This window comes from Trachinotus anak, unplaced genomic scaffold (genome assembly GCF_046630095.1).
Source record: "Trachinotus anak isolate AG129_WGS33_773 ecotype Australia unplaced genomic scaffold, CSIRO_AGI_Tana_v1 ptg000001l, whole genome shotgun sequence".
In the NCBI taxonomy this organism is placed as follows: Eukaryota; Metazoa; Chordata; class Actinopteri; order Carangiformes; family Carangidae; genus Trachinotus; species Trachinotus anak.
In genome coordinates this window covers 7033885-7056004 of record NW_027273852.1, presented here as the reverse complement: position 1 = coordinate 7056004, position 22120 = coordinate 7033885, and the positions used below count along the sequence as shown (strand labels likewise).

At 41.5% G+C, this 22120-nt stretch overlaps 2 protein-coding genes across 5 annotated transcripts in view; both read right to left on the bottom strand.

Moving 5' to 3' along the window:
* Positions 1-82: 82 nt before the first annotated feature.
* Positions 83-9743, bottom strand: pfkla (phosphofructokinase, liver a). The gene is made up of 22 exons (XM_071465092.1): positions 9465-9743; positions 8633-8706; positions 8448-8525; positions 7394-7583; positions 7059-7224; positions 6256-6300; positions 6066-6174; positions 5842-5937; positions 5358-5450; positions 4550-4675; positions 4384-4448; positions 4163-4226; positions 3886-4032; positions 3740-3810; positions 2987-3074; positions 2751-2903; positions 2107-2271; positions 1959-2020; positions 1538-1649; positions 1299-1398; positions 1099-1204; positions 83-1010 (listed from the first exon to the last, which is right to left on the bottom strand). The coding sequence occupies exons 1-22, from the start codon at positions 9547-9549 to the stop codon at positions 863-865; spliced, it is 2343 nt and encodes a 780-aa protein (XP_071321193.1). The 5' UTR covers positions 9550-9743; the 3' UTR covers positions 83-862.
* A 3683-nt stretch (positions 9744-13426) lies between these two features.
* map3k13 (mitogen-activated protein kinase kinase kinase 13) overlaps positions 13427-22120 on the bottom strand; it is a 30270-nt gene continuing 21576 nt past the window's right edge. For all 4 annotated transcript variants that reach the window (XM_071465059.1, XM_071465069.1, XM_071465083.1 and 1 more), the window contains 13 exons: positions 21016-21725; positions 19672-19855; positions 19352-19543; positions 18287-18445; positions 17953-18111; positions 17748-17856; positions 17461-17570; positions 17143-17259; positions 16371-16514; positions 15351-16113; positions 15185-15255; positions 14673-14964; positions 13427-14574 (listed from right to left, as the gene is read on the bottom strand). In XM_071465059.1, coding sequence (XP_071321160.1) covers positions 14473-14574; positions 14673-14964; positions 15185-15255; positions 15351-16113; positions 16371-16514; positions 17143-17259; positions 17461-17570; positions 17748-17856; positions 17953-18111; positions 18287-18445; positions 19352-19543; positions 19672-19855; positions 21016-21658 — 3045 coding nt within the window. In that variant the 5' untranslated portion in view covers positions 21659-21725 and the 3' untranslated portion in view covers positions 13427-14472. The remainder of the gene's footprint in view (positions 14575-14672; positions 14965-15184; positions 15256-15350; positions 16114-16370; positions 16515-17142; positions 17260-17460; positions 17571-17747; positions 17857-17952; positions 18112-18286; positions 18446-19351; positions 19544-19671; positions 19856-21015; positions 21726-22120) is intronic.

Below are 22120 nucleotides of genomic sequence, written 5' to 3'. Positions count from 1 at the left end.
GTTCTCATTTAGTGGGCAATGTAAAATACTGAGGGTAAGAGTTCATGGTTTAACAGCATTATAAAATGTACAAGTCTTATTCAGTTAGGTGAAATTAGTCAGATGTTACTACTACTACTACTACTACTACTACTGCTGCTAATAGCATGTTTCATTTCTTATTATGTTCAGTGGTTGTTATTTATTTAATTTAACTTAACTTGGCTTATTTCAAAAACGACTCACATTACAATGAACATATTTCTAATAGTATCATAATTGGATAACATTTTATTGTAGATATAGCATCAGTATCAAAATAATACGAGTCCATATTTCTCTACAGTGTAATGAACTGCTTATTAATATTTTGTGATTTGCTGTTCAGTTTGCCTAATGAATAACAGGCAGTGTTTCAGTCATACATAGTGTATAAATAAAATTAACTCCTCACTGGTCCCAAGAGTCATATCGTATTTTGTCTGTTTAGTTGGGATTTCTTTTGTATGTGATTTTAATAGCAAACCACAACACATACAACTTTATACAATATATTTAGTAGTAAATTATTACAATTTTTGCTTCATGGCATACCTGGTTCTCTTTATGGCAGTGATTTGACGATATAAAGACTTGCTTGGAACAAGGAATAGCTTCATTTCAGAAATGAATACTTGAACACTTTTACATTATTTACAATATTGTAGCTACTCAGACACTCACAACAGATTGAAATCTATGCTGGTTTTATAAGTGCTCAGTCCTGTAAACACGCACAGCAGCTGACTGAAAATCATTCTTGAAATCTGTAATCTGTTTAGAAACAAAGGATGAATAGATAAGGGTTAAAAAATGCAGAGAGCATTCTGTAGTTTTAGAGAGTCTAGAACCCAGAATCAATGCTGAGGGAGCGTCGAGTCACGTGTTCAATCTCTCCTGGGACATATTCACAGAAGCTGGTTTGATATTTGGCCAACATTTTCAGCATCGGCCGCAGATTATACCACCACTGGACCTTGGGCATCCGGTGCCTGAAAATCAGTGGCGTATAGTAATTTATATATTAGACTAATTAATAATGAACATTTGTTATTTCACAAAAACACTGAATTTGCTTACTCAAAATCGGTCACATTCTTCAGTTCAGTGACTGGGATGAATGAGATGACCTTCCTGTTGAGGCCAAGCACACATGCTGTGTCTGGTGAGTTGGCAAAGACACGGCCTGGTGGCGAAAATGGCGGAGTCATTACATCACTGTGATTTCAGCTTGGATTTCTGAGCAATTTATTTACATAAACTTTATACAGTAATTGTACCTTGTCGGAAGTTTTCTGTCAGTCTCTCTGAAATCCACTGGACAGCCCTCACACCCAACTTTGTGCCAAAATTTCTGTCAAAGGGAGAAGGTGCTCCCCCCTAAAGCAAACACACAAACTGAGTATGCACAACTTCACAGTATATGAGTGTCACTTGCATTGTCAGTGTGATTGGTATTATTTATAAGTTGCCAAGCTGTTTTGCCAGAGTGGATGAATCTCATATGGTGACTCCACACCTGCTGAAGGTGTCCCAACACATTGACTCTGCAGTCAAAGATGCCCTTCCCCTCTGATGAATACAGCCTATGGATGAAATCTGTAGTGTAGTTTTCATGGCATTTTTCATTCCTGTTAGGACAGAGAATAGGATCAACAAAGGAAAATCTACATCCGACCATGTTTCATACACGGTATAGAGAAGCATGGTCACTGTGGCCATACTAACATGCTGATGTTGGCATTTAACTTAAAACCCCTTATTTGAAGTACAACCTAACAGAGCTTGTCTCATATTTTGAAAAACATACGTGCATACTGTACTAACACACGATAGATAGCATGCTGACAGCAAGAAAGATAGAGCATAGATTACTAGATTATTAGATATGCACAGAAACTTTTTTTTTTCATCTGTATAACTGAATTAGTGTTATGTACCTCAGTACTAGACCCCGCTGGATGTCCTTCTTCATCTTTTCAGCTAAATGCTCCACATTGGTCTGTAGAAAGGTCAGATCATTAAAGAGACTGAAAGCTGTGGGTATTATAGATAAAAGAACAACCAAAGTATTTCTTTTGGTCTTACCTTTAGGTCATGGATGTTGAAGGGGTCTTCAAAGATATAGGCTGCGTCAGCACCCACAGCTATACCAGTGGAGGTTGCCAAATAGCCACAGTATCCACCCATTGTCTCCACCACAAACACTCTTCTCTTGGTCCCAGTGGCAGACTGCTTGATCTTGTCGCAACCCTGATGAGGAGATTGACATGGCAGTGGCAAAAAGGAGACAATTAAAGGCAGGGTGAAAGTATGGGTGTGGAAGTCAAGGAAGAGTTAGCTTTAACTTAATCCTAATCACCCCTCACCTAACCTGTACATCAGTTTAGGAGCTCACTATACAGCTTCTGGAAAAAGCAAAAACCAAAAGGCCCTCGGGAATTTTTTTTTTTTTTTTTTTTTTGCTGGTGTAGTGCTTAATATAGATTTACAGGGGTTAACCAGAGGACTACCTGGCTTAAATATCCTTCTTCTCAAAGTGTAAATTTAAAAACAAATTCTCTTGATGCTCACCGTCTTCTCTGTTTTTATAATATATGAGGAGTTCAAAGTCTAGCTAAGTAATACAGCAGCTTTTTGATGTGATGTTTTCTGGCGTGGTTCAGTCCCCATTCATCTTAATCCCGAAACATCAAAGTCACACAGCTAAAGTGCCATCTGCTCAGTGTTACCTCCATGGCAGCATTGACAGCAGTGTCTGCTCCCAGGCTGAAGTCAGTTCCAGGGACGTTGTTGCTGATGGTGGCAGGGATTACACACATGGGGATGCAGAGCTCATCATAGCGACTCCGGGCTTCAAACAGCTGCAGCACACCTTGGTACCCCTTTGAACATCATTGAGAGGCACATTGAAAACCACTCTGATGTAACACTGACAGTATGAATTAATACACAACCAATACTCTACCTCAAACCCTCCAATTACGAGCAGAGCTGAGATGCCGAACTTGGCAATGGTTTGCACAATCTTCTCCATGTTTTTGTTTGGAAGAGTCCTGAAGAAGCACATGAAAGACAGACAGACATCAAAAATCACTTAAGGTCCAAGACAATTTGCTTGTCAGAAAGAAGTACACAGCCACCACAGCGAAAACAGTGGTAGAATTTCTCCTGTAGCTCTGGAGGACGCTTTGTCAAGTCTCAGAAAATCACCCACCTCTGGATTTGGCTTCGAAAGCAAATATGTTTACTGCAAAATCTGCAATACAAACTGGGGTCTTTGAATTTGAAAAATGTGAATGGTAAGGTCTAACAAAAGACAATATTAAGTTGCTTTATAAGAAGTGTGGGATCCAGTGATTTTAGAGGATGACACATGCAGTACAAGGGAATACAAGTCAGCGTATTTCAGGTTCTGCTAGGTCTGGGCAATGTGGATAAAATCTATTACAGTATGAGTAATTAAGTATATTAAAAAGATAGCTTTATTAAAATATCATATAAAGTAAATTAAAATAGTAAATTGATGTTTTTAGATGACCTAACCAATTAAATACCTGACAAATCAAGTTACTCCAGAGATATGACAGGAATACAGTATAGTTGGTATAAGTCATACTGCCTTACCTTATGTATAATTTTTCCTTCACCTTTTTTCATCTTTATGAGAGTACAGTACTAAACAGTTGGATTAATTTGATAGAAGGGCCTTGTTGCTCACCGTTTTGTCCCCAGCAATGAGCCCCCTTGGCCTGTCCATCCCGCCACAGTGTGCCAATCCATCTCAAAAACCTGCCGACAGACAGCCGTCAGTACAGAACAATTTCCTCTTCGTGGTGGTAAAGATGTAGAGACAGAAGGACTTACCGCTCCATTGGCAAGTCCTTGGTATCCATCATTGACAGCGTAGACCTTGTGTCCTTGAGCAAGAGATAATCTCACAGCTGACCTCACCGCTGCATTCATCCCTGGAGCTGGAGCTCCCACATTCAGAATAGCCAAAGAGAAATTGCTCTGCAGGCACGAGTCATATTTTATTAATAGGTATATGTGAGAGGAACTTTTGTGATTCTTTTTCAATACTATACAGTATATGTGTGTGTGTGTGTGTGTGTGTGTGTGTTTATGGTAATGAGGGACTTACCTCAGACTGGGCAGGTTTCGGGAAGGCAAGAAGTTTGTAGATGTTCCAGTTGTTTTCAAAACTCCTGCGAGAACATCATCAGTTTCAGCTTTGTCTTGTTTTAAATTTGCACGGAAAAAAAACAACAAAATGCAATCACTTGCATGATAAAGTGAATATAAATGGACTTTTATAAGGGGCTTACAAAAATTAGTTGAAATACGTCAAGGCATAAATCTCACCCTCCACGCAGTTTGACAGCCTCACCAAACCTCTTCTCATTCATGGCCTTCTGCACCAACTTCGTCTGCAAACAGTGGTTAAAAAGTTGAAAAATACAGCAAACCTCCCACTGTTTGTTTTTTAAGTCCACGAAAAATGAATAATAGAGGAAGAGGAGAGACTCACCATCTCCACACACTCCATTAGAGGGAGACGAACAGCATGGTTACCTGACAGGCCGATGACACAGGCTGGGGTGTCAGGAGAGGCCTCCAACAGGGCAACCACCGCCTCCACACCCAACTTACTGCTCTGAAAACACAAATTCATTCGACTCATTAGTAATGTTTGTGATGGTTATGTTGATAATATGTCTAAATACATATGCAGATTTAACAATATTTATGTTTACTTGCACATGAAACTGTAAAGTTATATCATCATTTATTGTAATCATATTGTAATCATACAGTACACACATATATATATATATATATATATATATTTGTGTGTGTGTTTTTTTTTAGATTTGGGACATACAATTTTGGTTTCTAAATTAACCCTACAAAGTCAGATTTATCCCATATAAAACAAATAAACATGCATTGAGTTTGTAATGTTCTTTATCAGGGCATCTTACTGTTGTCGTCTTATTACAGCACCAATGCACTGGCCGCTTACCAGAAGCAAAAGGAGAAATTGCATAAAAACTGTTGTGCATTTTCAGGATTTGACCTGAGTGTAAAGCAGAAGTATTGTTGTAATGATTACCAGCAGTTAACGTTGTACACTGATTTAGACCAGTGGTTAAACTGTTAAAATGGTTGTCTAAAGACTCCATAGGGCATGTTCTGTACTTTGGCAGTTCGGATCAGATCTGCAGTTTATATATATTATATTAAAACTAATGCTGAAAACAAAAACGTTTATACTACCTCAATAATTTGTTCACGTGTCATTAATAATAAAATATAAAATATGTTGTTCAACTCACCAGTATTCTGTCAAACGCTGAAGGAGTTCCTCCTCGCTGAACATGGCCGAGGACTGTCACTCTGGTGTCATAACCCAGTCGCTTCACCACCAGCTTAAAAAAAAGACATGGAAGGATTTCAGTGTATTGAGGGGTTTGTCATGTATCACACAAACACAAACCGAGGCTGTGAAGTTTTAGGTTTGCTGTCCAACAAACAACAACCTGTCTTTAATATGTGCCTTGTAGGGATGGGACAAATAATTGACAAATCACTATGATATATGGTGTTATATTACCAGTGACCTACATAAATATCACAATACAGTCTAGGCTGGTATGGAGCACAGGTGCATCCTTCATTTACTACAGACATTTGAACACTGAACTCATTTTTTGCCTGTTAATGTTAATCATCTAAACTATAATCAACATAAAACTACCTCTTGGTTGGTGAGCAGCTGCTACGTACAGTATAGTATAGTCCTTACATCGTTAAACTTACATCTTTTATGTAAGTTGAGGAGATGTGCTTGCCATTAATGTCGATAGCTCCTTCTGCGACGATTATAATGTTGAGTCTTGACCCCTTTATGCGGCTCTGGAGGTAAACAGAAACACACATGCATCTGTCATTAAGGACAATCCAGCTTCAGTACTGTATTTTATCTCTGTTCCTGAAATGCTTGTAGACTTAATTTACATTGTACTATAGTTTTTGTCATTTACCCCCTCTAGCCGGGCACACATACGGTCCTCCCAGCCCTCCTGAGGAGGATCCTCTGGAATAAAAAGCCAGTCTGCCCCAGATGCCAGCGCTGACACCAAGGCCAGATACCTAGAGAAATAGCACAATACTTTATGTTTCATTCAGTGGCAGTGTATAGCTGATAGCCAAAAAGTTAAAAGTGTTACTCACCCACAGTGTCTCCCCATGACTTCCAAAACAAAAGTGCGCTGGTGGCTGTAGGAGGTACACGACAGTTATACTACAACAAGCTAAAAAACTTTAGCAGCAACTATGTGAGCATACAAACAGAGAATTTTCAGATTGCAGCGGCATACTGAGACACAAGGGAGCAAGTCTGGGCAAGCTCATAAATATCGTGCCTAACAGCTTGAATGGGGGAGTTTAGATACAACAAAACTTGGCTTAGATGACTGCATTCCATTGACAATAAATCATTACATTATGTAGGGATGAGCCTGGTATAGAGTCGAAACTAACAATCATTTTCATCAGCAGTTTATATGCAGATTCATTTTTACAATTAAACAAGAAAACTTTTTTTTATAAAATTGTGAAATATGTCCATGATCATCTCTTGAGGTGACATCTTCAAATTACATATTTTGTTCAAACAACAGTCCTAAACTCAAAAATACTATTTACTATCAAATCATATATGACAAATAAAAATCAGCAAATCCTTACATTTAAGAAGCTGGTAACAGAGAGAGTTTAGTATCTTTGATTACCAAAATAGCCCGTTAATTTTCTGTGGATTGACTAATTAATTAATTGTTACAGCTGTACCTCTGTAGATATATCTATTTACATTTTCTCCATTGAAGTGCCACTGTGTTCTTGTTATCTCTTCATCTTCTGTAACTCATTTAGGAATTACTGACCAAATTACTTTGTGACCCTATGGATAATCACTTTGATGAAACACCAGCTGCTTCATTACTGTCACTGTTCAACATCATTCAGTGTCTGACCTCTGCGCAGTGGTCATGATGGCATCAATTATCTCCATGATGCGGTGCAGCGCAGAGTCGGCTCCGATGGTCATGTCAGTGCCACAGAAGTCGTTGTCTATGGAGCCAACAAGCCCCACGATATTCAGGTGATCATACTGCTTGGCCAGAGTGTCTGTGATCCGTCCTGAAATAGCACACGCAGACACACACATACACACACACGCACAATGTTGGAAACTATTATATACTGCACATGAAAACAGAGATGCCTTAAAGGGCTATTTCACCATAGAATTAAAGAAAAAATGTTCAATTACATTTTCCTCATTGACGGTTTCTTGAGAGCACTTTACCTTTCTCGACGAGCTCCGCCAGCAAACTGCTCCACTCACTGCGGAAGATGTTGGCTCCGGTGAGGCTGCCGTCTCCACCGCACACACACAGGTTGGTGATGCCTTTCTTCACCAGGTTGAAGGCGGCGGCAAGTCTGCCCTCACGACTTGTGAAGGGCTTGCATCGGGCACTGCCAATCACGGTCCCACCCTGCAGCAGAGACGTCATGTAACAAGTCACAAAGCAGTTCAGCTAAGGCAGACAGGACGTTGTAATCTGTCACTGACAAATCTCATGCTAAATGGCTGAAACAATGTGTTTTGGCTCTGGCTCCTGAAGGGATTTTTAGTGGCCAATTGAGACCAATTTTTGCGATGCTTTCTCATGCCAAACATGAAGTGCAGTCACACTCATCAAGACTGATACAGAATCTGGATTTGTCTGGATATAGGATGCTATGATTGAACAGGGCCACAGTCAAAGTAGGATGATGTGAGATAAACAACACTAACACACCCATTAGATTGGCTTTAGAACATGCCCTTCAACACATCGACTACAGAAATCTAAAACAACTCCTACTATTAGGTAATGCAAAGAGGACAATGGGATTGCTTATAACTACATCTTAGTGCAGCTTGCTGCATCTTCAGCTGATGAAGCTTAAAGCACATGCAGCAAAACCCCTTACCAGATTATTACCAGTATTAGACAGGCAGGGAGAGAAGAGATGAGAGGAGATGGATGAAATAATAAAATTCCTATTAAAACCATAAAAGGAGAAATAAAGAGAGAAACATATAAGACATAAACATAACAACAATGTAAAGTCATAATGCAATCAGAGGAGGTTTCAACATGTACAGTAGGAAAAGCACAGGTGTAAATAAAATAAATCAGTGATGGTTCTGCTTTTGTGCTCATAGCATAGCTTGTTACTGGAACATGTGAATATAACAGAGCCATCATTACCTGTGTTTTTCCTACTATGACAAGTCGAAGCTGTGAGAAAGGCCTATCATAGCTGCCTTTACCACTGCTGTCAACAGTGACTAAGATAATATTTCAACCTACCAGCTGGATGATGTTGGTCACACTGTGCCAGTGTGCCAGTTTGATGTTGTCCCCGCCATCCACCAGGCCCTGGTATCCCTGAAAAGTAAAGGTACGAAAGGCTGATCACAGTCAAGCAGGAGCAAAGACCTAACTGAGTGTGTACATTCAGTAGGGTCCCAAACAGGAAGAAACAGCTTCCTTACCTCATGAATAAGATAGACCTTGGCCCCGACATAAATGCCCATACGGGTCACAGCTCGGACAGCAGCATTCATCCCTGGGTCAAGGAGAGTTGCAAAAAAAATTTATAAATTCAGCGCTGCCTCTTAAGTCATTACACATAAGCGGTTGCACCATGGGCCTGGATGAGGAAATCAAACACTGCGGTGGATATGACTTCATTATCAGTTATTGGGCAAAGGTGCCATGTGCTCTGTGGAGACTATAATCACAGTCACAGGTCGTGTCTGAACAATTCCTGACACATAAGCCACACTGTATGAGTTACCAGCGCAAGAAGTATTTGTATCTTACTGTACTTAATAAAAAATAGCCATACCATTGTCCAAAAATACAAAAAAAATTTTTTTTATCTTAACCCACAGTGACAAATCATCATTTATTTGTTGTGTGTATTTGTATTATATTTCACATTAGTAATCTGAATGGTAAATAGAGTAACTAAAGTTATTAGAAGCAGAAAGTAGCAGAAAATGGAAATAGTCAAGTAATACCTCAAATTGTACTTAAGTACAGAGCTTGAGTAAATGTACTTAGTTACTTTCCACCTTTGACAGTTACATATTGTACAGTAGAGGTACTGTGTGTTCGCAGCCCATACGTGACCTTTGACCCATAAGCTGACAGTCTGCAGCCATCTGAAGGTTAAACAGCTGGCACTGTGCAGAGGCAGTTTGATCAGCTCTCAGTAAATAATGTAACACTGTTTCTCATGCGGCAGAAACAACACATATCACGCACATACTTAAAGACCACAAACTACATTACAGCGCCATCTTCAAGTGTTTGTGTCACCTTGTGCATCTCCACCGCTGGTCAGCACTGCTAAGGCCCGACCAGCTCCCGTCATCTTCAGTTTCTCCAAGTCCATCGAGCACATTTTGACCCCTTCAACTGAAAACAACCAAAATGTGGAGAGAAAGTCCGACAAAAAGCAAAAGACAGTGGCTGGTTTTGGCGAGTCGCTTCCTCGTTGACGCCACACACAGCTTGTCTCCGCCCTGGCCAAAGGGGAGCTGTCCCAGTGCAGATTGCGTTTGTTTTATAACCCCTCACAGTCCGGAGACTCTCCTTCCCCCTCTCACTGCCAGTTCGGCTTTACTTATAAACCCCGCCCACTCACTGAACAATGAGGTGTGCGACAGGGGGGAAGGTGCTTAGCACGTACCACACGAGCAAGCTTCAACCAGATTGCAACAGGTATGAATTGTCACCAGGAGAAAGCTGCACCCATGGATTTTATTTATTTCAGCAGTGGTGGAAAATAACTGAGTATCTTTATGTACTGTTTGAGGTATTTGTACTGTGCTTGTGTTACTTCTACACCACCACAACCAAGGAGCAAATATTGATCTTTTTACTGGACATGTTGTTAAATATGATCAACTGTTAACATAAGATAGGCAGCTATAGATAGCCCAGTAGTAGAGTAGCCTCAGCAGCTGCAACGTTGAAATGATGCATACATGTTAATGCATCAGCGATTATAATATAAAGCACACATTGTTGTGGAATGATTAATTTAATTTGTTTATTCTTGAATTTTTTTTATGATAATTTCATTATCATTATTAACACTGCTATTATAGATTCTTTATGTATAATTACAACCCATATGTAACAATTTTCTTTAGGTTTTTGTTATTTAATAAAATATAAAACTAAATAAAACAAGGTTTGTCATTCTAAAATCAGCCTTTCTGCATAATGAGGGATTTAACTTTTGGTATTTTAAGTATATTTTGTTGCTAATTCTTATGTACTTTAAGTAAAATTCTGAATGCATGATTTTTACTTGTAGGCTGATACAGTATTTCTACTTTGTATCACCCTATAGAGACATAGAGCTGGAGCTAAGAAAGTTACAATATCATTTTTGAATTTCAGTTTAATATTACTAAGTAATATTGACATGGTATTGTAACTTACATGATAGCTGGTAATTAATATGTGGGTCCTTCATTCCTTTATTTTTTTGTTTTACATTTGTAAAAAGATTTATAATTAGGTCAGTGAAGTGACTAGAGTTGAGCTTATTATACTATAATGTAAAACCTTATTTATCCCAAAGGATTTTTAAATTATAATAATAGTAATAATATTGATGAGGGGGGAAAAAAAACAATGGGGAATTGGGTATTGGGAATTTTCTTAACAACCCAAAGAGAAATTTAATTCTGACATAGTTTAGAGAGAATATCTTTAAACGTGACTTGTTGAAATGAGGGATTTAGAGTTTCTCCACCAAATTCCTGGTATTAAGATCAGGAAGATGTGGGGAGATAATATTTGTTTAAAGTATAACTGGAGAATTCAATGAAATATAATGTGGGGAAAAAAATTCAGAGGTATTTTTTGTGTGAATCAATGAATCTCATTGATTTATCATTCAGTTAATATAAATTGTGTGCAAAGCGGATAAAAACCAGCAATAATCCTAGCCACAGAAGACAGAGACCAGTGTTTTGGGTACAGTACATCAGCATTTATTCCATGCAGTTGTTTGCTCTGATTTTATTCTCCCAGATACCCATTGCACTGTACACTGGATAATACAGGAAACTGACAGGATTGGTTGATCATAATGCCATTCAACAGGAAAGGGAGTTGGAAATGAGAGTAACAAAGAAACAGGTGTTTGATACATGGGATGAGGCAACATGATGTCCACAGTTAGAGACAATTTCACTGAAATTCAGATGTAAGTAACTGGTATTTTGATTAAAAATGAGAGGAAATCGGCATCACACATCCCTCCAGGCTTCAAGTCTCATTTACCCTGCTGTGGCAGTCACTTGACTGGCTTTTGGTTGGAAACAGAAGTGATTCCTTATAGCCTATGTCGAGATAAAAATAAAAAAAAAAGATTTAGGAACACTCGATGTTGCTAATTACTGATGTAAAGTCTGCAAAATCAATACTTTATCTGCAATGATGATTTCAATAATTAATGGTCCACTGCAGAGTCAATGATATGACAATGCTTTTGTTCTCTCATACAAATACTGTCCTCTTCCCATAGCAATTCATTGTGCTTCCTTTAAATAATACTTTTCAGGAGAAATCATAGGTCACAACATCTCTAAAGCTGCCTGAAATTAAAAAAAAAAAAAAAAAAAAAACACTGCACCTTACCAGTTATTCATAATAAATTAATTCAATAATCATGTAGGCCAGCTACAAAGAAAAAAAAAAGAATCAAAATTAAATTAAACCTTTACAACAATCATACTTCACAGGATATATGCCAGAAAGACAATATTATTGACAGCTTGATCGGAATACCCAGTAATTACAATACACTAGGTTATTTCACACGAACGTAAACAGAGTGAAGAAGGTTGAAGGAGACTCAAGGAAAGGCAGCAGCTGTTTTCAGTTCCAGGTGTGAGCCTATCCAAAGCTTTCAAGCAAAAAGGTAATTTATCCATCAGTACAGTTGAAGATTCACCTTGTGCTACTCGGTTTGTATGACCCACGCCCTCCTGCAGTGTTCAATACTGATGTGATACAGATTAAAGAATTTCCTGCTCATTTTCAACCAGTCGGCTGGTCATCAGTGACAGGGGCTCGAGGCCCCCGTCAGAGCTGTGCGATACGTTAAAGAGAGAGAGGACAAAAACAGGTCACGTTACATTTACAGATGTTTATATACAGGAGTAACTAACACTGAGATGAGGTTGTTGAAAACCAAGAGCAGCTTAAATGCTCTGTGGCCTTGTCTCTGGCTTATATTCCTTATGTAGAACCTCAGCCGTCTACATACACTTGAGCTGACATCTTGACATCATTATCGTTAAATTCAACCCTGGCTGGCTATTTTTCAACCGCAAAATCATTAGGGTGAATGACAAACACTCAGACAGGGATAAAAATAAAGCTCCCACAGATGCAGTATCCCTTTTCAAAGTCAACCAGACAAAAAAGGTAATATTGCTGGCATTTTGGGATTTGGATGGTGATGGGAAACTTGGGGTAAATTACCTTGGGTACAAAAAAAAAAAGGAATCGAACCAGGACATTTACATCACACAAGGCAAAGTAAGTCAGTGTAAGTGTCGCCATCTAGTGGCTCCTGCTCTCAATCACCAATATAAAACCTGAGCACCGAGCCCGGGCAAAGGCGATTTCACAAAAATGGAACAATTTAAAAATAAAGCATCTATAATAAGGTGTTTGACATTTGCTGCTCTCCTCTAGCCACCAGTCACTGTGTTGTGTCTAGCCAGCTAGACGCCCCGGATCCTGAGCAAGCAACTTCTTTCTCACCTGAGTGCCCTCCTATGTTATTGCTGTTTTATTCACTACAGCACACAAAACAATTTTTGGACATTAAGTATAAGACAGTATAAATTACCCTGCTAGAAAATGCGTACATGGGAGACGCTGCACCTAGTGATTTCAAGAAATGGGATACTGCACCTGGATTGCAACTAAAACACTCTACATATCTAAATATTAATGTCCAGCAATAAAGGGTTGAACATCAAGGCTATCCGTAAGACCTCTTTTAATATTCCTGCATGGTCCATAATATGTGCCGCTCAAAGAACATTCCTACATACAATAATTGGTCCAGTCCAGTTTCTCACAGTCCTCCAACAATCCTGAGATGAGACTTGAAACTGTAATGTCTAATGGAGAGGAAAGGGCTTTGTGTTCACCCATACACACGTGTATACACACACACACACACACACACACACACACACACACAGATAACTCCCTCCATAACTCCCGTCATGACATCTGATTGATGATGACGACAACGTTGGCGTGTCTTTGAGAGAAGGATGAGCAGAGTCAGAGAGGAAGAGTCTCTATTTTTTTTTTTTTTTTTTTCGTCAGCTGTCAGGTGAGTCTTCATCTCTGTTGCTCTTCTAACTTGTCCTCTTCATGCAGTCTTCTGGCAGCTTTTGCATTTTTTGCAAGCTGCACAGACATGCTTGGACAGTTCAGCAGGGGGTGAGGGGTCCCGATGACTACACATGTATGGTGGATTTAAGGAAGGGGGAAAGTCCGGTTGCAAGGCAGGTTGTTTCATGCTGGTGTTCACACTGTTTCCATGAGCTCCCTGTCCCCTGGTGGAGATGGGACAGAAGTGGAGGAGGTGGGGTACTGGGGCTCTGCGCTGTAAACTCATGATAAAGCAGGTTGGTCAAACTGTAGTAAGAGAGAGTGCTTGTTGGTTGGGGTTTTGGATCTATTACAGTAAGATGTTGAGAGCCACTGCAGCCGGATCAAAAGGCTTGTAGTGGCACTTGTCTGCGTCAGTCACCTGAGAGACCAACAATCGCAATGATGTAACCTCGCCCAGTTGTCAGCCTCGGATTGATCATCAACTTCAACAATTAATCATCATCATCATCATCATCATCATCGTCATCATTTTATCATCATCCTCATCTACAACTTCATCCAGTCTCAGTATCTCCCCAACACACAGTTAGCCCATGCTCAGTTTCAAAATGTCAGTTTTTTTCCCTGTTCAGATCAGAGTACATACAGGTCCTGAATTTTCCTTCAAAACTCAGACAAAAATAAATTATGAATGTTACACTATCTACTGTACATTAAATTTATCATTCAAAAGGGAATCCCTGCCATGGGTTGCCTGGATGCTGTGCTAGAGATGAGGGAGAGTGGGGCTCATGAAGGGAAGGGTCAGGGGAGGCTCTGGGAGAGATTGCATGGGGCTTTGCTATAGGGAACTATCTTTACAATGTCATCCTCTTATTGCTGTAATTCAAAGTGGGACACAATGGCCTCCAGGCAAAAACAGAACGGAGCCCTGGGGCCGGTTTCACCACGAGGAAGGAGCCCCGACTTTGTTGTTTCTAATGGTGGCATCGGAGCACTCTGCTTCTGAAGAATCACAGTCTGAGTCTCCAAACTGTAGCGGATTCTGAGAGGAAAGCAAGACAGAAAAAACATGATCACACATTGGCTTTTAAAAGTTTGCATTTCTTTTTTTGATCAACCACTCACATCCACATTACTGACCTCATAGCTGTGTTCATCGGAGCACAGTTTTCCCAATGAGATCTGGGTCTTGACCCTGCGGACAGCGCACTCCTTGTCGGAGAGGCCGTCTGACTGGGTGGAGATGTCAATGGGGATGTCTGGTGTGTGCGACAGCAGCTCGTCCAGGTGCTCCTCCTGACTGGCGCTCAGCCTCTCCAGGGGTCCGCTGTGGGAGTGGTCGCTGGTGTTTCCCTCCTCTCCGTCAGACACCGACAGGTTCTCTGAGCTGAATGTGGAGTAGGACTGGAAGCTGCTCATACAGCGATGAGGTCTGTGAGGGAGCAGAACAGTTTTGATGCTGTGTTCATTCAACAGTTGCCTTTGAGTCTGGTTCATACTTGGTTCAGTGTATTTGGAACAAACTACGATGATTATTTTTGTTATCATGTTGTAAATGGTCTGTCATTTTCAACTGTTGCACCACATGATGTAAAAGTGTTACAACACAGTGGAGGTTAAGTTTGCAAACTAAATAACCAACTGTATTTCACCTCTGTCTCCTTGGAAACTCCACCTCACTATCCACCTCTCCCTCCTCCTCTTCAGATGACTCATCTCCACCCTGCAAGAGAAGCAATTACCCATAATTTTTCACAGCTTCCTTGACATAAACACACATCACAGATTCCCTGATGTAAGGCTTAAAGCTGTGCTTACCTTCCTGAGTGGTCTGAGAGTGTGGGGCAATGCAGTGGGCAGGGTGTGTGTGTGTTGGGATGCCTCCTGCTCCTGAGGGTCAGCCTTCTTCGCAGCCTCCCCATCCAAGGCTGGATCTTTGCTGGGCACCCCTAAAGAAGACTGAGTCCCCTCTTGGGTGCTGAGCAGCGAGTAGTGGGGTAGCTCTGGGTGGCTGGACGCAGGCAGGGTCTCCTGACAGTGTAGGCAACCAGGGAAGGGGTGTGCCTGGCAGCAGGGGCACAAAGAACCAGCTACGGCACCTGGGACGGGATTGGAGCTGGTGGATGAAGTCCGCTGCCGCGTGTCCGCATCCACAGCAGTGGAAATGAGGTCGGGGCTGGAGCCAGAAACATGGCGCTGCAGGTGATCTGTCTGAGGGCTACGGAGGGCAGCGGCAGGGCCAAAGTAGCGCAGGTTATTGGCACAGTTGACAACGGCCTCCTCACGACCCTTCAAGGGGAGGAAGGGCCCTTCATTTGGTAGGTGGTGGTGATGGTGGTGGTGGTGAAGGTGGAGCGGCTGCTCCTGGAGAGACTGGGTTTCTTCTGGAGCCCCAATAACAGGCTTCAGCACCCCAGGGAACTCGCTGTGGCTTCCTTTGCTGTTGGCGCGGCGGTGACGAGGCTTGCTTCGGTAGCGAGCTTTACCAGGAGGAGTGGAGACCTTTGGGCTGGCAGACAGTGGTGAGGGGGAGGGGAGAGGGTCAACACTGGGGATGCCATCAGAACGAAGCAAGTCAGGCCTGAAAGAAACACATTCAGCAGCATTAATATAATGTTCATAAGTAAATTTTATTCCCTACAACATATTTTCTAATGACACTTCTTATGCCGTTAGTTTTTCCATAACATATAAAAATTCATATTACTTTACTGAGAATTGCCACTTATTTAATGGATAAATATTTGAACCTGCAAATGCTAATATGCACACAGCAGCTGAAACAGAATTATTGTATTTTCTTTCACAATTAATGGTTTAATTTGCTAAGGTTCATACCTCTTTGTGGGGGGCATCCCAGGTTTGTGGGAAATGCTTCCTTTCTTCTTGATGAGCTTCTCTACAGCGTTGGACCTGACGATGGGTCGGACCAGGTGCCGCTTGTAGGTCCCGGGATATTTCTTCTCTACTGCCTGCTCTCTCCTGCAGGGATGGCAGAATTAATTTGGAGTTGTACGACTGTAAACAGCATCAACATTCACTTCTACACAGAGTTGTACTTTCATTTCTCTAAACTCTAGAAGTACAGAAAAGTAAGGTGTACAAATCTACTGTATATTTATGTCTGTAAAAAACAATCCAGATTATCTCACTCTTTACACACTTTTGGAAATACACAAGATTACATACACAGCAGTTATTGAGAAGAGGAAGGAAATTCCAATGGCTGAAAATAATAGTTCAACGAGTTGGCATCAAATCAAGGCAATCAAGAAACTTCCTGAGATTTTTATTTATTTGAGTCAAACAAAAGCCTTAAAAGCTGAGGCTAAAATGTGAAAAAATGTCTGGCAATTGATTGTTCTAGTGAATAACAAGTGACACAAAACAGAGACTGATCATTTCAGTTCTGTTTTTCTGAGTGGCTGAACATACTTTCAGTTGTCTTGCCAGGCCATTGTAATAATTAAAATATTTGTTACAGGAAATTCTTTTGAGAGGGAGGAAATGGTGGTATGCTGACAACCAGTAAGGCCCAGTAATGAGGAGAAGTGCAGGACTGTGGTGCAGCTAACTGGTGACTACTGTGAGATAAGGTTTATTTACATACTTCATTAGTTCCTTCTCCCGGACCTCCAGCTGCAGCATGATGGCACTGAGCTCCATGTAGAGATTGTTGGCTCTCTCCAGTTTCCTCTCATAGTGCTCCCGAATGTCCAGTGCATGCCTGGGGGAATACAGGAAATGCAACGAAATATTCATTTCCAACAACTACACCCGTCACACCAAGTACATAAATCCCTGCAAAAGTAATTAAACTGCACAAACAGAGGTATTTGTTTACTTGTTACCAGCAGGCAGAAAGAATCCATGTTATTGACAGGTGACATGTTCACTATCACCCTGACTACGTTCATTTCACACACACCTGAGTTCATCCCTCCTGCGTCGGATCAGCTCCTCGTCCAACCTGTGGATGCAGGTGCCTTCACTTTTGATCTTCTCAAAATGTTTCTTCACTTCCTCCCTCCATTCTGCCTATAATGTGAATGGACACAGTCAAACTGCTGTCAATCCATGCTGCTATCAATGCTATGGCAGAGACAATAATGTTATCTTGAGCTGATAAATATCTAAGGCTTGTATAGTGCTCTTCCTGTGACCCGCACAAAGTGATGGTAATTTGTTTGTGTTTTGTTCAGCTGTAGTGGAGACCTGAGACTTGAAGTAGGTCTCCTGAGGAGCTCCAAGGACGTCGGCAGAGGCAATGTCCAGGTGTAGGAGAATCTGACGAAACGAAGGCCTATTCCTGGGCTTGCCTTGCCTGGGGAAAAAAAAAAAAACAGGGAGAGGAGATGTGATGAAATGAGAATGTGTACTTTTTAGCAGTTCTGTGTGACGCGAGAAGGTCCATACTCACCATGTTTGTTTCATGAGGATTTTGAAGCCATCTGGGCAGGTGGAGGGCACAGGAAGGTGAAGACTGTTGCTGCCAACACCCCAAATGATGGCTGAGGAGTCTACATCTTTGTAGGGAATCTCTCCAGTCAGCAGTTCCCACAACACAACTCCAAATGACCTGCAGGACAAAAGACAGGCAGGTCTCACTACCGCAACATGAACAGATGGCTCTTAAAAATATGACAATTTTACCAATGACAAATAACAATGGAATAATGCCCTATTATACATGTCTCTTACTATATTTCTTAAAATGATATGTTATTTTAAACTTGTGGCATTTTAGTACTTACCAGATGTCTACCTTCTCAGACACGGGCTCATTTCTTATCACTTCTGGAGCCATCCAGGCCACCGTACCCGCAAATGACATCTTTGTGCTTTTGTCACTGAGCTCTTTGGACGTTCCAAAGTCAGAGATTTTCACAGTGTCGTTGTGTGTGACCAAAACACTAAAACACACACAGAGACAGCACAAACACCTATTAACCAGGTCAAATTGTTTGATTAAAAAGAGCAACAAAAAAAGACCAGTTTTATACAAGTTTTCAGAAGTCCTAACATTAATCCAGATCAGATGACCTGGGTTAAACCACCCAGACTGAAGTTTCTCCTGTGACATTTCACTGGTTTTTAAAGAGGTATGAGTATCTTTTCCGTAGCATTTAAAGTCAATCTTCCATCCTGAGAACTCACAGTTGCAGAAGCACATTTCTGCGTCTGAATCACCTCATTTAGCCAAATGAGACTGACCTTTCCAGCACATTCAGCCTGCTATCATTCTGCTGACTAATACAGTGTTTGGCACTGCTGCAGCATGATGATATTGATTAGACAAACAGGGCTACAGCGTGCAGAGGAGGAGACAGGAGGAGCAGGATGAGGCAGGACTCTGTGTCTTACTCTTACATTGAGGCGACCAGCTTTTATTAATTCTGAGAATAGCATTTGAACTAATGTCATACTATTTGGAGCTGAAAGGCTGAATTGCTGTTGTTGCTTTGGGCTAAGAAATCTTAAACAAGGCAGCTGAGCTGTTTTCCTGAGCATTACAGATCAGTTTTGAGTACATGACCGCGGCACCCGCAGGCTGCTGCATAACAGTAAAAACCAAGAAACATACTGTACTTCCCTGTAGACCAGGAGGAAACAACAACTTTTCTGCTCTACATAGGGAAGTTTTTTCAACTAATTTAACTGTTGTAACTCAAGACATATGTAAACAAGGCTCCTGCTTCAATGGTGTATTGAGGTGAAGTAAAGGTTGATCGTTTTCATAGTGGTAGATCACACAGGAGTGAGAATTAAAAAGTCAATTATATTCGCGTCTGACAATAGCAGCAAAACAAGAGACTTACTTGGGAGACTTAAGATCTCTGTGGATGATCTTGTGTAGGTGTAGGTAGTTCATGCCACTAGCGATGCCTGAGGCCCAGTCCACCAGCAGCCTGGGGGTCACTTTCCTCCCGGCCCTCAGCACCTCGTACAGCTGACCCTGGGCACAGTACTCCATGATGATGCAGTAGCACGGTGCCTGAGTGCATACACCCCTATGTTGCATGAAACACAGGAAACACATCTATAGACCATCGGACTAACCCAGCATCTGTCAACCATGCACACCCGGACTCAATCAGAGCTGAAAACAACAAGACAACATCAGGTAACAAACACTTACTTAAAGCTGATGATGTTGGGATGCTTGAGTTTTCGCAGGTGTTTAATGTCGGTCTCCTTCTGCTCACGCACCTTCTTGATGGCCACCTCTTCAGAGCGGAATTTTCCTAAGAAGACAGCTCCCTGTGCACCGCTGCCCAGCCACTGCAGCTCCGAAATCTCCTCGAAAGGAACCTCCCACATGTCTGGAAACAGGTAAATTACATCTTGTCAATATGACAGCTACGTAATGTTACTTTCTGAGGTGCATATTATTGTCTATGATAGTCTAAGTTTGATTTTTAGCATTGTGTTTGTGTTTGTCTGTCTATTCTCTCTGCTGTCACATTTTCTCTTTAAAGGAATAGCTATTCATCTTGGGGAATAAGCTTACTCACTTTAATGCTGAGAGTAAGATGTCCACCTTTATATTGCTATCAAGTCTATATGATAAATATATAAGGCTAAATAAATTAAACTACAGTTAGCAGCCATCTAGCTTAGCTTAGCCAAAAGACTGGAAAAAAGAGGAAACAATCTAACGGTAAGAAAATCCACCTACTAACCCCTTTTTAAACTTTATTCATTGATAGGTTAGACTGTATTTGTTTGTTTAATCCAAAAACTGAAAAATAAAAACAACAAGTTGTGGTTCTCCCTGAGGTGAACATGAAAATGTGTAAATATCAAACTATTCCTTTAGGAAGTGAAATTCTTACTTGAGGAACTGTTACAAACCATAATATGTCGGAACTGAATGTCATGTAGTGTGAGCTTCCTATCACCTTTCTCATTGTAACTCAGGGGTGCAGTCCATGTCAGAGGTTCAGATACAGTATGTGGCACGACCACAAAAGGACAAAAATAGTAAGTAGTACTTACTGTATTACTCATTCATACTAAGCAAAAATAAACCTAAAGCCCTGCGCAAAATGCTATAAAGGTCTTAGAGATTCAAAACAGTGAGTCATACGCTGTTCCATCCTCGTTATGTGGTTTTGGAAATAACTCAGAAGAGAAGCCATGCTGCTAAAATCTCTGGCCACTACATCTGAACGTTAGCTGACCGACCACAAGGCCGAGCCCTGTTCTGTCTGACCACAACTCACAGTCCTGCAGCCAGGTGAGTTCACCTTTAGCATGACCCCAGTTGAAACTGACAGCTGTACAGCTCCACCGCAACAGTTATATAGTGAAGCTAGGGGTGGCTATTGAATAACGGTTTCAGACTACATGAGGAGAAACAGGAGGGAATCTTAAGTTTGTTTCTCAGAAGTCTTAAAGAGACAGGGACATTTGAATTAAACACAGGGCATTTAGTTACCTTAACTGATGCCATGCAGAAAGACAAAACCCAAGAGCTAACCTTGTTGTTGTAGCTTGTATTCAGTCGAGTATGTTTTCCCTATGATGTTCCAGACTGGCCGAAGACAGCCAAACAGCCCCTCTAAGAAGCCCCCCGACCCAGGCCCTGCTCTCTGGAAGTGCAGCTTGATGTCATCAGGGTGGTGTGGGTGGCTCTGTCTCCCCTCGCCGTTATGGTCCATGGGACAGTCCCCTTCTCCCATCTGCTCCTCCATCCCACTGCCACACCCGCCATGCTCACAGGATGCCGGCGACCCGGCTTCTTCATGGTCCTGCTCCTGCAGCTGTAGCACGCTGTTGTCGAAGTGGCCCCCCTCGCTTCGCGTCGAGTCCACACTCAAGGCTGTGTTTGGAGGGCTTATACCCCCCAGCACTGAGTCCTCGTCCTGGCCAGGCGTCTGCAGCGTCTGGAGGGGAACGGGCAAGTGTGTCGGCGGGGCAAGGTCTGTGATAATCTGAGGAGGCAAGTTAGAGGGTGGGGCCTGAGGAGGCTGGGGTTGGGAGTTGGGCGAGTTTGATTTCTTCATGGCATCCCCAACCACGGTGAGTTTGAGCTCCTCCTTCAGCTTGCCCACCAGCAGACTGGGGCAGGAAGTCCACGACAACACCTCAGGGGAGCTACCCATGGTGTCGTGCATGTGCATGGGCTGCCCAGTGATGATGAGTGGGGCGCGTCCTAACACACTGGTTTGTCTGAATGCTGGGAATCACCTGCAGGGGAGAGATAAACAATGAGAAAGAGACACACGTTAATTCAATTATAAAGTAGAATAGAATTTGGAATAAAAAGCTATGTTGAATTCATTTGGATGATTGTAGACACCACTGATACAACAAAGACACAATTGTAACTGTCATCATGAGACGCTGTTACTTCCACAAAGAGAAATGCAATCCTCTCACTTCCTCTCATTGATCTGGGATTAAGAGATCTTACATTAATGATTATTATTTTAAGTATGAAATGCAAATAACGCAGAGTGGAGCAGGCGCAGACATTGTGGAAGAGACACAACTAATGCATTTCTGGCAAACTTCTGGGAAACAGTTGGACTGAGCAGATCACACTATGATGCTATGATCTCTGTGAGGCAGTAACAGTATAG